This window comes from Brachyistius frenatus, unplaced genomic scaffold, assembly GCF_029030835.1.
Source record: "Brachyistius frenatus isolate BFR_SWC_R1_liver_20210118 unplaced genomic scaffold, ASM2903083v1 Contig_62, whole genome shotgun sequence".
NCBI classification, from domain to species: Eukaryota; Metazoa; Chordata; class Actinopteri; family Embiotocidae; genus Brachyistius; species Brachyistius frenatus.
The window spans coordinates 1154557-1170043 of NW_027210661.1; the positions used below are offsets into that span (position 1 = coordinate 1154557).

Below are 15487 nucleotides of genomic sequence, written 5' to 3' on the forward strand. Positions count from 1 at the left end.
CGGCTTTATAGGGAACCAATGGAAGCTTAAGGACAAATCGAACTCGCTACTCTAAGCGCCACAATGACAAATTGCTTGCTAAAAGTTAAACATTCTGTTGTTCTCTAAACAAGCTGGCTCTCGTTATCATAAAAAATAATTTAAAAAAAGGATTCTATAGGAAATGAAACCACCAGGAGGTCAAAGGTCAATTTACCTAACCCTAAAACTATACAAAGGGAAGCAGCTAGGGGCACCAAACCTGGCATGCAGGGGAGTTGGGCCGAGGGCAGCATACACACAAAATGTGGTGCCCTTCCCACTTACGGTTCAGGAGATATTCCGAGACCATCACTTTTTTCCTTTGAATTGGGGTCCAAAGCAGCTATGCCAAGAGAGGGCGCTAGAGTCGAGAGATTTTACAGGCAACTTTCAGATCCCTGACATCTTTCTTCTGGAAGTTATTTAGAGACTATCAGTTATTTTTTTCCTGGTTCCAAGTTTTTACAACAACCAGTCTTTTAATTGAATTTTCTTGGTTCATGACCGTGACAAACTACAGCAGACTGAGGAACTAAAAAGGACAAAGCAAGTGTCCTGCTGGAGGAGGAGAGATATTTCAGAATAAATTGATGAATAATTAAAACACTCAAATGATTTCTAATCATACAGCATGTGATGACTATGTGTAGGCGATAGCCCTGACAAAAAGGTCAGGTGTTAGTAAATTGTGTTAGAATCAGTTCAGATTAAATACAGCATGCAGGGCGTCAATATTTATATAGAAATAGGTTTATATCACGTTTCTGGTTCATAAAGGGCTCAAAAGATAAATTATGTGTCAACAGCTCTAGTTTTCTATCATCCAAAAACACAGAGGCGGGACAGTAAAAACACCGCTTAGAAAGATTTTAATAAAATAGTCAATTGTCTTCATCATTTCACTCTGGATGTAGTGATCCGTGGTCTGGTGGCTTTAGGTGGAGTAGACTGCCCCCCCGCGGTGGTTTTAGAGATCTGACGGGGATCTCAGCTACTTTATAAGCAGCATCCTTTTCTGCAGAATACACAAACACAAACTGGCTGCATCTGACGGTATGCTCGATAAACGGGTCGTTATTATCTGTCTCTCTTCTCAAACGGGGACACACGCCTGTGCCCACACTGACATTGACACATTTTGTACCTGCAACAAGAGGAATTGTTTCTAGTATTTTTGCTTTGAAATAAAATGGTGACGTCTTTTAATGAGTCTGTAATTTCTTGAAAAGTTTCCTGGAAAAACTGAACATTAAACTGAATAAAGAAAGAAGAAAAAATACAAATAGCCTACTTGAAGCATTGTCGCGGTGGTGGAGGCAGTGTGCTTTGACTTAAATCCCTGCACAATTGTCCCAAGTTATGCTATATGACCGTAATTAGACTGTCCTTTTTCTCTTTACCTCTCTCTGCCCGCTCAGGACGATAGCGATGATGGACGATACATTTAGCAGGATCAAAGACGCTGTTGGCACCGTGTCATTACGCCGACTCCAGCTCCTCAGGGCCCCCGGCACTCTTGCATACCTTCCCGGGCCGGGCCAAGCCGGGGAGGCGCTCCAGTGGCGCTCGCTGGATCTGGTGGGTGTGCGCTCTTAACTGTATTTAAGCGCCAGCTGCCTCTGATCAAGAGTTTTTCTGAACATCCACTGACAGCATGGCGGCTGACAAGAAGGCACCTCTGGGCTCCATCGAGAATCCGATCAAGTTCCGGGACCAAGACTTTAATACTCTGCTGCAGGAGTCCCTGAAGTCTGGTGTGCTGTTCTCTGATCCAGCCTTTCTAGCTGAGCAGAAGTCCATCGGGATGCCAGAAGATCCGGACCCCAAAAAGGCCGTGCAATGGAAGAGACCCAAGGTGCGACTGTTTGACCATTGTCCTGTCGTAGCTACTGTCAAGTGCCAGTTGTTGTCCAGATGTTTTAGGGTGTTGTTGTTATCTGTTGGGATGGGGCTTTACTCAATTTAGTCGATAATTAAGTTATAAAATTGTTTATGCTAATTGTATTTTATTTTAAATGTGTTTTTAAAAGAAAGCAGTCATTTTTTGGGGCTACTTTTAAAAAGCTGCCTGAACAATAAGAAAATGCCAAATGTTCCCCAAGTATTTTTTTTAATTTTTTTTTTTTGCATTGGTTTTTCTCATGAACTCTGTCAGCAGTGTTGCTGGGTGTCAGCTGTCTGTGATTTAACAAAGTGTGGCTCAGGTCTGAGGACCTGCAGCACTTTCCTAAAGGGAGAAAGAAAGTAACTGAAGAAATCACGCAAATAACACTGACCATTACTATGCCAGGCTATGCAAGGTGGACAGATGTTATAAAGTGTCTTAATTTAAAAATTATTTGTGAATAGTGATCTTTTCTCTGCTGTATCAAACCTTCCAAGTAAACTCTCACAGATGTGTGTTCTAATCATTAATTTGAGGGACTTTGTCCTTAAAATCTTTTAAATACCTCTTTCAATATGAATCCTGAATATTATTATGATAGCCACAAAACATGAGCTACAAATAAAGCAAATATTGTAGATGGTATGGAAATCGTGGAGATGAGGTGAAGAAGTTAGAGGAGACCGTTCTGGGTGACAACGCAGCTTATTGGCAGCAGCTGGATGGAGGAGAGAGGCCACAACGGGTGGTCGCTACTAAACCTCTCCGTCTATACTCTCAAAAGGGCTCAACTACAAGAAAAATATTGGTTCTTATAAAGATAAGAATGTGTCCTTGGCTGAATACTGTCAGATAGAGAGTCAGACATGTTGTGTCCAATGTGACCACAGTCAATTTTTATCATGGACGGTTAGTTCCTGAGGTCAGGGTATCATTTATTGAACCTTTACCCCATTCAGGGAATCAGAGGAGTCTCATAGTATGTCGGGCCTAAACAATAGAGTTTCCTTGACAGTAGATTCTGTAAAACGTCAGAAAAAATATCAAATAGACATATTTTTTCCCCAGATACCATGCTAACATATTTAAATGTCTTCTTTTGTCAGAACAACAGTCCAAAAACCCCAAATATCAATCTACTATTACCAGAGAAAAAAAACACAATCCTTATATTGGAGGAGCTAAAACCATTGATTTTTGCTTCAAATTGACTTAATTGATTATTAACATTTATCTGAATTGTTGGAGAATTGATTTTATTTTATTTTGAATGAATCAATTAATTGTTTAATCTCTAATCATAGAAATCAATTCCCCCAAAGATAATTAGATTGCAGCATAGAACAATGATGCTGACCTTTTCTTAAAACATCCCACTCACAATGTCCAAACTCAGTAACATCAATTTTTGCTGTTATTAGAGCCTCTTGGACTCATGTTGTTTTCTCCTTGTTTCATATCTGAAGGAAATCAGTGACAACGCCGTGTTTGTGGAGGGCACGATTGGGACTACTGACATCTGTCAGGGCCAACTAGGTAAGACCATCAGAAATATATTCAAATCTGCTGCTCATCTATCATCCTCATGGACTGCGTGTTGAATCTGGGGCACGTCATGCTGAACTGTCCTAAATTGGCATTGCACAACATCATGGAAAAGTTAAATCCACATAACCAAAAGCTGACGCGCTTCTTTTTTTGAATACAGTAAAATGTGGTGACTTCATTACTTGTCTGCAGCTCACGTCCTTAGAGACCCAACTTCAAAGGATAAAGAGGAGGAACCCTCTGTGGTCCCCAAACCCAGGATCTGCTGGGGGTCCCTCTCCCCCATCCAGCCACGTCATTCTTATCCCACAGACTGTTAATCGGTGTTTTTCTGTCTGTTTCCTATTTCTGGTTTAATGACGTGACTGTTGTCTGCACAACCGCTAAATCTCTTTCCACCTCTGGGATTTCTGGATTGATCGTTTGTGTTGCCAGTTGTTTGCAAATATGTCAGTGACACACATCGATACCTCCTCCTTTTCCTCCTCCGCCTCTTTCTTCATCTTCTTCTCCGTCTTCCATGTGTGAATTTTGGGGATTTGCACAGATGATACCAGTGACTGCAACATCTGCAGAGAAACAACACAGAACAGATGTTTGTTGTTGGAGAGGAATGTGGCTTGTTAAGTGTGTGTGTGTGTGTGTGTGTGTGTGTGTGTGTGTGTGTGTGTGTGTGCGTGCGTGCGTGCGTGCGTGCGTGCGTGTGTGTGTGTGTGTGTGTGTGCGTGTGTGTGTGTGTGTGTGTGTGACAGTGAGAGTGAGAGGGCTACCTGAAAAACACTGCCAATAAAACATAAATGACACTTCACAGGAGACTAGTACCCGGACTCAAACTGAAATACTTTGATACCAATCACGAATCAATCATCATTACTGTTTCTTTTGTTTATCAGGTAACTGCTGGTTGCTAGCGGCCCTGTCCTGTCTGACAATGCACCCCTCACTCTTCGTAAAGGTAGTGCCACCCAACCAAAGCCTGGCCAAGCCTTACGCAGGGATCTTCCATTTTAGAGTAAGTACAAACTACATCTAAGCCCTCCCTTTTCTTACCAATCAAAAAAACCTCTAAATTAGAGCCTTTTTATTCCTTCAAAACACACAGTCATGCTCATATACTTTAGTGCTCATTCTCATCACTCATCTAATTTTTGCCTGCAAATGTTGCTTGATGTTTGTGATGGAAATGATGGAGCGGAGGTGGAGAAGGCAGAGGAGACCGTTTTGGGTGTCAACGCAGTGATGTTTATTGGCAGCAGCTCGTACGAGGAGAGAGGCCACAACGTGTGGCGATGACCGGTTGCTAAGCCTCTCTAACTGTACTCTCGCACGGGCTCAACTATAGGAACACATTGTGTTCTTGGTGAGACAGAGTCAGACATGATCAACATGTATCAGGAACAGTTCCTGTTCTTTATGTCAGGACTAAAGGTCAAGGTTTAAACAATGCATCGCAGCAACATTGAATATGCATTTTGTTTTGGCGGTGCAGCTCCGCCTATTAGAATATGAGGAAGTTTGACACGCACAGACCCCGAGCTCACAAATCCGGAGTCCCAGATACGTCTGTGTAATAAGTGCTTCGATTATGGATGCTGATTGATTTGACTGAAAGCACAATTCTTCCACAGCAGCTCCTCGGTGGTTTGTAAGTGTAAGTCCCTGCACAATGCATTCCTCCCTCTTGTTAAAACCCAAACAAAGTTGAGTGATGACATTGGGGGATCTCTTTAAACGGTTTAATTGTCCTACATTCACTCGTGTTCACACACATCACATCAAACCTGGGGCCAGGCATTTCAGGTGTTTTATACAAGGTAAATGAATCATTCTTGAGAAAGGCCGTGGTCATATATAATTTGATGTTAACTGTTCGTACCTGCCTGAACTACCTTGAAGCTCCAGTAGTGACGATCTCTGTTTATAGATATCAGGCCTGCACATAGAGAATGATTTATGCCCCATAATTCACACTCGCTCATTTCACGTGTGTCATAGAGGACTGTTTGTCTACATTTGATCTGATCTGACTCTATTCTTTCAGACTTCTTCGATAAGATGTCTGCTGACTAAGCTGTCATGCCACATCGCTGGTATTTAATGAAATCTGATGGATCAAACAAGTATTAACTTATCCAGGAGAAATCGCTTGCACGGCAGTCTCGCACGTAAAACACAAACATTAAGCCCTAATCTCCATCTCCTCATTAGAAGTGGTGATTCTAATCTGGAGCGTTCATCACTCGCTGGCTCTGACCTGCCAGGATCAATAAAATATCTTCTCAGACATATCAATCTTGTAAAAGCAAACAGACTAGTCGGTGATTATTTTGCCCTGAAGCTTTGGTCCTTTAGAGACCTTTAAGGAGAATGTGGCGTGACTGGACATGCAGGACAGAAACACTGGAAACTCATTTTGCCCTGTCAGGGTGATGGGAGAGCCGTCCAGACATGCAGGCAGTGACTACCCCTGGGAAACACACACACACACACACACACACCACACACATAGAGCTGCAGCTATGTAAGGCCAGTGCAGGCCTGCTCTTAGTTGCTGTTGTGTACTCAGTAAGCAGTAATTACACACCTCTAGTCGTGACTAGAACCGGTCTGAGGAGGGGTTTTAATAACGTGTTCCTTTAACTCGTCCTTTACTGACCAAAAGGTTTCATTTTGATTGATATTTCCTCGATTCAGATTTTCATTCTCGTGAAACATTAGTGTGTCATGTTGATGTTTTTGCTCTGATCCTTGAATATGACATATGATCATGTTAAATTACTTTAATTTTATTTGTATTATTATTTATTAAGGCGAGGAAAGTTTGTTTGAAGACCATGGAGTGAGTTCACTGATGTCAACCTTTACTAGAAATAAGTCATATGTTTGAGGATGAACAAGTGAGTAGACAACCAGCATCCTTAAAGAAGCAATAATTAAGGAAAAAAAAAAAGCTTGACAAAGCTTAGTTATGAACTTCGTGACATACATGTTAATTCATATCTTTATCAATCATATACTAATATTTGTTTGCACTTTAATTACCATTTAAACCTTTAGTACCAGTTAATACATTAACTGGTACTAAAGGTTTATTACTATATTTACTAATGCCCAAAGAATCTTTCTAAACTATTAAAAAAAAATCATAAATGTATAATTTAGTTAACATGAACACCCTTGATAAATGATTCTAGACACAATAGTTAAGTGCATTAATAATAAATAGTTCATCTCTAATGCTAAAAGCATCTTTATTAACTATTAACTAAGGCCTAAATTGATACCTTAGTTAACTGGAACATCCTTAATAGATGATTATCTAAGTATTAGTTGACTTTTAATTAAATGTTAGTTCACGTTTATTACAGCCTTAACTAAGGTTATGTAATCTACCCTTATCATAAAGTCTTACCAATTGAGTTGACTCGGGTTAGCGTGCGTGTGTGAGAGAGGGCAGCTGACATCGTCGGTGCTGAGACTGTTTCATCTTCAAACACGGCAGGCAGCTGTTTTCAGCAGGAAAAAAAAAACCTACCTGCTCAACAGCTAATGACAGACACACAACGTTAATGACGAGCTGAAAAACACAGTGGAACGTTTAGCAGCGAAAGAGACAGAGATTTATCTGAGGAGTTGGTGGAAACTGAACCAAAGCAGGAGAAAGGGTGAAAAATATTGGACCTACATTCATCAGGTGGCCAGAAACACAACTCAGTATGACAACTAACGTTTTCTGTGTCTACCGGGTATCGAAATAGGCAACTGTTTTCAAACAAGTTCATTGCATTAACTTTTTTAGTCTGTTAAAGATTTGGGACTATAAAGTTTCGGGTTGCACTCTGCCTTCCTCCTCGTTATCTTTCCTCCTGACTCATCACATCTATTCCTCCTGTTCTCTCACCATCTCCCTCTTCCTGTCGCCGTCTCTCTCTCCCTCCGTGCAGTTCTGGCAGTATGGTGAGTGGGTGGAGGTGGTTGTGGATGACAGGCTGCCAGTACGCGAAGGCCGTCTGCTCTTCAGCTACTCTCGCACCCGCAATGAGTTTTGGAGCGCCCTGGTGGAGAAGGCCTATGCCAAGTCAGTTGCCACTACCAGCATATGTTTGTGGGTTGTAATGTCTGAGATCACCCACTCTTTTTCTGTTTGTGAGATTGCCACAAAAATACACAGTCACCAAGAGAATCATTTCTCACCTCTCATATGTAGGTTAGTCGGATCCTACGGGAGCCTGAAGGGGGGCAACATTTCAGAGGGGATGGAGGATTTCACAGGAGGCATCGCATACTCTCTCGATGTCTCCTCTCGTACCCCTCGAGTCCTCTGGAGGTCTCTGACAGCTGCTCTGTCCCGAGGCAGCCTGCTCAGCTGCTTCATCCAGGTACATGCAGTATAATCCGCCAAATGTTCACACTGCACACGTGGAAAAATCCACTCGAGTTTCTGTCTTTGTCTTCACAGGTCAGCAGCTACCATGAGGTCGGTAAAGTGACCGGAGACGGACTGGTAAAGGGCCACGCTTACGCAATCACTGACACGGACAAGGTCAGTGTGACACAGAGATGACACTGCATTGCTCTCATCATCAACACGTTGTGTTTTCTTCTCTTTTTCTTTAGTTACTCTGAAGTATGTACGAGTTTCTTGCAATGATCCCAAAACAGTTTCCTCATCATCTCACCTCATGTCATTTGATTTTAGTCTAATGTAATTCAATGTGATATTTAATCTCATTTTATCCTAATCTAATTGAATACATTGTTATTTAATACATTTTCATCTAAATGTAATGCGATATGTTTTCAAATAATCTCATTGAAATACAATCAAATTTTATTTTGTCTCATCTCTAATCAAATCAAACAGGGTCAAACTGAGTCAACTGGATTTGATTCAAATCTAATCTCATTTTAATCAGATGTAATCTCCTTCAAATTTAACTTTATCTCCTTTTATTTCATGCCATTTATTCTCTAAGAATCTAGTCTAAATAATTGAATTCAATCCAATCTAAATAATAGAGTCAAAATTAATAGATTTGATTATAATAATAATCTAATAATAATCTAATCCATCCAAATGATCTAAATCTAATCACATCCCATGTCATTGCATGTCACCCTGATATATAGTTTTTTTATTTTATTTTTATTCAGTATACATTAATTTAATACGTAACTACATAATTGTACATATGTAAATTCACCAAAATTAAATGTAATCTCATGTTATTTATTCTGATATTATTCCATCTCATCATACTTTAATTTAATCTGAACTAATCATTGGTAAAACTGCCTCTCTATAATAAGAAGAAGGTTTATAAGAATCAGCTCTGGAGCTTTCGATTTGATCTTGATGATATTTTATGACTTCTCACAAACTGCGACTGAAAGTTCATACTTGACCCTGGAAACAGAGTAATACTATAAAATATGACGACCAATGGGCGGTTTAGTGAACCTTAATCTAATCCCATCTGATGTCATCTCATTTTTCAGTTGAAATAAATAATGGGGATATTATTAGGAACATTTCCTTTCAAAACAAGATCTCTCTGTTTACATTTTAGGTGAAAAAAGCATCAGAAGAGATTTTGTTGCTGAGGCTGAGGAACCCCTGGGGTTTTGTCGAATATCGAGGACCGTGGAGTGACAAGTGAGTAAAATTGCTGTTTGTGCACGTCGCACAAGAGAGATTACAGACGCATGCAGATTACAGACACTACATGGCGGTTCTCTCTGTCTGTTTGTGTCTGCAGGGGTAAAGAGTGGAACGAGGTGGGCCAATCGGAGAAGGAAAGGATTGAGCTGAAATCGAGAGAAGATGGAGAGTTCTGGTACGGAGGAGATACTGAAATTTACACCAGTGAATAACCTCTCAAAACATCCTGACCTCTGATGTAAATTATGGTCTGTATCAGGATCAGTGCTGACGACTTCAGCAGCCTCTTTGACATCGTGGAGCTCTGCAATGTGAACCCTGACTCTCTTGAGGAGGGAAACACTCCTGCCGTCCCGTCTACCTGGACCATCAGTGAACACGAGGGATTGTGGGTACCAGGAAGCTCTGCGGGTGGCAGCCGCAGATACAAGAGTGTGTTCATGACATGTTATTTGCACATTCATCATTTAAGCCCTGCTGGGGCCGTTTCTTTTGTTATGCTTGCTGCTGTTCTTTTCCTCAGAATCGTTCTGGAAGAATCCTCAGTTCCAGCTGGTTCTCAGAGAGCAGGATGAGGATTCGGATTCGGATGATGAGGATGATGATGATGACGAGGAAGATGAGGGGATAACCCCAGAAGAGAAGAATAGAGAAGAGAAACAGAAGCAGAAAGCCAAACAGTGCACAGTGCTGGTGGAGATGCTGCAGAAAAACCGCAGGAAGAAGGAGAAAATCCACTTCCTCTACATCGCTTTCCACATCTACAAGGTGAGAAAGAAACTAGTTATTTGTCTCAGCACCTTTATTCTGTCTCTTAATAAACTCACATGTCTTTGTACTTCTTTTTTCCAGGTTCCTTCTGAGGTGAGTGTCTAACAATTTTCAATTATCTATCGGACATTATCTCCTCAATATCAGAACAATCCGACATTGTCAGCAGCCGTTTAAAACTGTAGGACTTTTCCATCCATTTATACTCTGTACAGCTGGAGGGCATGTGTCTGGATCACAGCTTCTTTATGAAAAATCGCCCCGTGAGTCGCTCTGGGAAATACACTGCTCAAAGGTAAAAGACTAACATGAGAAGAAATGTCTGCTTCCTTGTCTAAACGGCCAAAGTTTTGAGCTGATGTGTTTATTTGGGGACAATAGAGTAAAACTTCTCCGTTACTGTGCTGACTGCAGGCTGCTGCTAATTCACTTCCACACAAAACTAAATATTAGCCCAATAGTTCCACCAAATGCAGACCATGTTGCTGTTTACAACTCTGCAGACATTTTTGTCTCGAAATTTGCGTAAATTTTGAGTTAATTCAAGCTATCTGGTTTGTTTTATTTAAAACTCACCTATAAAGTTAGAGTTTTAGCAGAAGTGCCAAAATCCATTCAGTGGATTATTGTAATCTATAAATAATGTTGAACAGCAGCTATTTGTGCTCATGGTGCTCATGGTGGCCAACATGGATAGCATAGTCTACATATAGTAGTATATATAAGAACATGTTTTGTATATAGAACAGTGCTTGGACTGAGCACTTTTAATGCAATTGTTTAAAGTTTCATAGCTGATGGCTTGTTGGTTATGTTCAATGACTATAACTGATTAACTTTATCCCACAGGGGTGTGTGGAGGAAGCTGCATTTGGACCCGGGTAACTACATCATCGTGGCATCCACCTATCGACCCAACCAGCCCGGAGACTTCTTTGTCCGCATTTTCTCCAAGACTGGAAACACTCTGGGGTGAGACGGAGGATATTCAACTCTGATGACCCGCAAACAGCGGACTAAAATACAGAGGAGGAGACTGCTTAGAGCTTGACGATAATACCCTCAAATTAGTGCCAGAAAACAGAAAAACTGCTGTTTATATAACTTTTAGTGCGTGTGTCTCCCGTCATCGATATTTATTTAAATCGTAAACCCACAACATTTCCTGAGGGTTCCACTGCACACCTGATTCGCCTGCCACACTCGCGCTCAGCAGCGCAGTCATAGTCACCCACACTCCCCTGTACTTACACTCAGGCTGACACTGTGATCCAACATCATACTAATGTAAAATAAAACAATTTGCCTTAACAACAAGAGGCTGATAAAATGACCAAATATTTTGGCTTCTGTCTGTAACATAACAATAATCGTTATTATTTTATTGTGTTTGGAAGAAGTCAAGTATGTTTACTTTAATAAAAAATATGAGTTTTACATTATTCTTCTACTCAGTTTAATTTTCAAGGCCAATAATGTACTTTTGACTCCTAAACGACCAGTTTATGAACCTTGATATAAGGTCACCTCTAAGAATGATAAAGTTTTAATTTGTCCTGCGACAAAGTCCTGAAAAATATTCTGTATAACTGCTAAAAACGTCTCTGAGCACCTTTTGGGGCACCTTAATTTAACACATGCATAATGAATTATTTTTGTTTGAATAAATGTTTCTGATAATTGTTTCACTTTGAGTTGAGATTTGACTGCACGACCTTTAACTGTGACATTGTAACATAATGGAATATTTTCACATGCTTTTACTTAGGTAGCCTGAAGGTTTTGAACACTTCCACCTCTGTTATTTTTGGTCAGTGAAAGTGCGAGTAAGTAAACTGATTGTGAGCATCACTGACAGTCTATCCCGCTCTGTGTTCCAGGACTCAAGACTTTACCTGCTTCTCTGGTTTCCTCCAGGTGAGTTCACAGACCTCGTCAACATATTAAACCACCAGCTAATTACAGACGACCAAACAGCTGTAATATGTTTATGTGTGTTCCACGTTTCAGGTTATGGCGGCTCCTGTCTCCCCTGAGGATCGAGTGATGGTTCAGAAGACTTTTGATGAGGAGGCTGGCCCAGTAAGTTCTGCTTCACACATACACTTTCTGCTACCTCACACAATAAAAGTGTATTTTGGAGCTTTGGGTGAACAGATATCTGCTGTCGTCCCGACAGGATGACCGGCTGAATGCCAAAGAGATCGCAAAGCTGCTCAACTCAGGTTAGAAGATACACTATATCAGGGTTTTTTTTGCTACTGTTTTTAAATGCATCATGCAAAAGCAGCCGGTTCAGCAAAAGCGATCATTGACAGCAATACCTGTAATGACCACTAGGTGGGAGCAAAGTAGCAACATGCTCCCTCTTAAACTGGAACAGTGGAGCAGAGGTCAGCGGTCTAGACAGAGGCTCATAGCTGCAGTCAGTAAAAATAAAGTAAATTAAACTTGGTTTAGTAATACACGTGAGACACTTGTCCTCACTTTCACCTTGCTTCAGCTAAATCCAATTTAAACCTGTATTTTCCTTCTCTGCCTCAAACTGTGCCTTTCTTTCCTAATCACAGTTCTTGTCAAAGATTACCATCTGCCACTGGAGACGTGCAGAGAGCTCATCTTTGGAGAGGATGTATCCTTTACTCCGCTGTATATTCTTTAATGTCACTCACACTCCAGTCTCCTTGTGGTTCAGTTCAACCCATGTTTACCACTGACGGCTATATATATGTCTTGTTTACGCAGTACTACATGGTTTTTCATGAGTTAACGTTGCAACTGCTGCTGATGACCTCTGCTGGTTTCACACTTCCTCGGTGCAGATGCTTGCTGACGAAAGGATCTGAACTGTGCTTCTGGGGTTGACTCATCATGACACCCTGCTGCTCACTTTCACTCTCCTCTCTGTCGTCTGTCCTGTTGAGATGTCCTTAACTCTGCTGGCAGACTAAAGGACGCTCCACTCTGAGTCGTGAGCAAGCAGAAACCCTGCTGTCCGGTCTGCGCAATCTGCAGGTACAGCACAGTGTGTGTGTGTGTGTGTGTGTGTGTGTGTGTGTGTGTGTGTGTGTGTGTGTGTGTGTGTGTGTGTGTGTGTGTGTGTGTGTGTGTGTGTGTGTGTGTGTGTGTGTGTGTGTGTGTGAGTGTGAGTGTGAGTGAGTATGTGAGTGTGTGTAAGTGTAAGTGAGAGAGGAAGTAGGGGAGCCATGTCAGTGTTTCTGACACTGCTTTCTGCTTCAGTCCATCTTTTTTCAGTTTGATGAGGAGTCTTCTGGGACCATGAGCCCCTTTGACCTCAGCACAGCACTGCAAGCTGTTGGTATGCATATATATATAGTGTACACACACACACACACACACACACACACACACACACACACACACACACACACACACACACACACACACACACACACACACACACACACACACACACACACACACACACACACACACACACACACACACACAGGGGGTTGCTGGTGTTTGGCTTCACACCTTCATTCACCCCTCTGTTTCCCAGGTCTGCAGTGTGATAACAAGGTAGTTCAGATGCTGTCTGAGCGCTTTGCATCCGGAGAGCTTCGCATGCCCTTCCATGGCTTTGTGTCATGTGTCACCAGGCTGCGCAAGCTTTTTGGTAATTACCACACACACACACACACACACACACAACTAGCTCGACCAGCTGCAGCTGTAAAATGCTGCTTATACATGTTGAATCTATTTTAACAATCTAATAGTCACATATCAATCTGAAACTGTGCATCTGTTATATGTCAGATTATTATTGTGATCTCTCGAAATGTGTGCGGCTTCTTATCTCCGTATGCACCTTGTACTAATAGACAGTGTATTATAATATTACAATCACTGTACAGAGTATGCTCAATATAGATATGGGTTTATTTTTATTTATTTATTCTATATTCTCTATTAAGAGCGGGAGGAAACAATCTATACAGAATAGATCACAGTATGATGCATCACAATATTGTATTGATGCACAGATGTCAACTATCCATATTTTGTTGTATAAATGAATTTGTCAAGTGCATGACATGTTTTAATTAGAGTTCTGGTCAGTCTGTCTGCTTGACAATCCTATGTTGCCGCATTAAAAGATGTCATAAGGGGGATGAACAGAATGAAAACTGTATTGTATTAAATAAAACAGATGTTGAGTTAAGAAAGTTTCCTACTAGGACAAAATTTGCAGTTTAAAAAGATCACAATATTTGCAGTATACAGTGTGTTATTGTAATACTCAACATATTGAAAATAGTTTGAAATCATTTTGTGACTTAGTTATAATGATAACATTGCATCGCTCTGGTGAGTCCCACTCTTCTATTTAGCCGTTTTAGTTATTGCATCAAAGTTCAGCCTTTGATTGCATCGTTTGTTTTTTAGCTACCTTGTCTTTGTTTTTGTATTTCACGTGAAGTTGCTTCTTAAACTGTTAAACTATAGTTTAAGTAATTCTGTGGTAAATTGTCGGCTGTGACAGTTAAAGAACATTTTAATGACACTATTTTTAGTTGAATTAAACTGAATTCAGGGCTGTATTATCGCATAGTTGAATAGCAACTTCCAAGAGACCGTTATAACGTTGTCTTTCTGAAGAAGAGTGTATCTTTTTGTGTATCTAATGATATGATCATAGCGTGATAAACACTATGTTAATGTCCTGGTGACATTTCACATTTTGTTTACATATCAAGCTTTAAGCATATTAAAACTGTCACTCAATAAACTTGGGATACTTGACAGGATCTCTGTTTTGACAACACGAAACTCGATGCAGAAGTTTCTGAGCGTTAGAGCTTTGAAAAGATGTTGTGTGCAGTGATCTCCTCTCCTCCTCCCTCCTCAGCTCTGTATGAATCAGAGACCAGGCAAGAGGTGAAACACAGAGGCATCAATTCTGTGAGTTATCTGGCCAAATATGCTCCGCTGTGTGTTCGTACTGACCCGAGGAGGTTTATGGTCTCTGATCTCCTGTTGTTCCTCCACAGTGGCTGCTCCAGTTCCTGACCGTGTGAAGACACTTCACAAAGAGAGACTCCACGTGAACCCAGATGAACTACAATATAAATAACAGGCAACATACAGAAACAGCATTTTACTTTTAAACTTTACAGCATTGTTTTGTTCTTGCTTATCTCTTCTGCCGATCATTTCATTGCTATAAAATACTATCCTATTACTCCACATCAATTTCACAACTGCAGAAATGAGTGCAGAAATATCCTTAGTGCTTTCTTCTTTTCAAAGTATTAACTCTATTATCAAGTAAATTGTTTCAAATCTAAATATAATCCATGTTATCCTTCCTTAAAGTGATTGTTTTTTTTCTTAAGCTGCTCTTCAGAAATGGTTGGTACAATTATTTAAAACATAGTTTGATATTACAAAAAAATATTCGCCTTGAACAAAATGCACACATGAGCATATCCTGGGAAATATCTGTGCACATGCATGCACTCATTGACACACACACACACACACACACACTCATGAGTGAGTACTGCCTGCCCCACTGAGGGTGTGAGGGTGATGTCTCAGCTACACGCACCATCTCTATTCTTATCGCACTG

At 40.8% G+C, this 15487-nt stretch overlaps 1 protein-coding gene across 1 annotated transcript; it reads left to right on the forward strand.

Moving 5' to 3' along the window:
• Nucleotides 1-1632: 1632 nt before the first annotated feature.
• On the forward strand, nt 1633-15229 carry capn12 (calpain 12). Its single transcript, XM_069706454.1, has 22 exons — nt 1633-1876; nt 3373-3442; nt 4348-4466; nt 7399-7532; nt 7662-7833; nt 7914-7997; nt 9025-9110; nt 9214-9291; nt 9376-9548; nt 9640-9884; nt 9969-9980; nt 10103-10182; nt 10737-10859; nt 11768-11804; nt 11898-11969; nt 12067-12112; nt 12458-12519; nt 12834-12902; nt 13128-13206; nt 13411-13527; nt 14764-14816; nt 14906-15229. The coding sequence occupies exons 1-22, from the start codon at nt 1676-1678 to the stop codon at nt 14930-14932; spliced, it is 2139 nt and encodes a 712-aa protein (XP_069562555.1). The 5' UTR covers nt 1633-1675; the 3' UTR covers nt 14933-15229.
• Nucleotides 15230-15487: the final 258 nt, after the last annotated feature.

What these genes read in the sequence shown, in the direction of transcription:
- capn12 (XM_069706454.1), top strand. Translation starts at nt 1,676, where the DNA reads ATGGCGGCTGACAAGAAGGCACCTCTGGGCTCCATCGAGAATCCGATC. An exon ending in GTGGAGAAGGCCTATGCCAA is followed by an intron (nt 7,533 to 7,661) that starts GTCAGTTGCCAC and finishes TCTCATATGTAG; the next exon opens with GTTAGTCGGATCCTACGGGA. An exon ending in CGCAAAGCTGCTCAACTCAG is followed by an intron (nt 12,113 to 12,457) that starts GTTAGAAGATAC and finishes TCCTAATCACAG; the next exon opens with TTCTTGTCAAAGATTACCAT.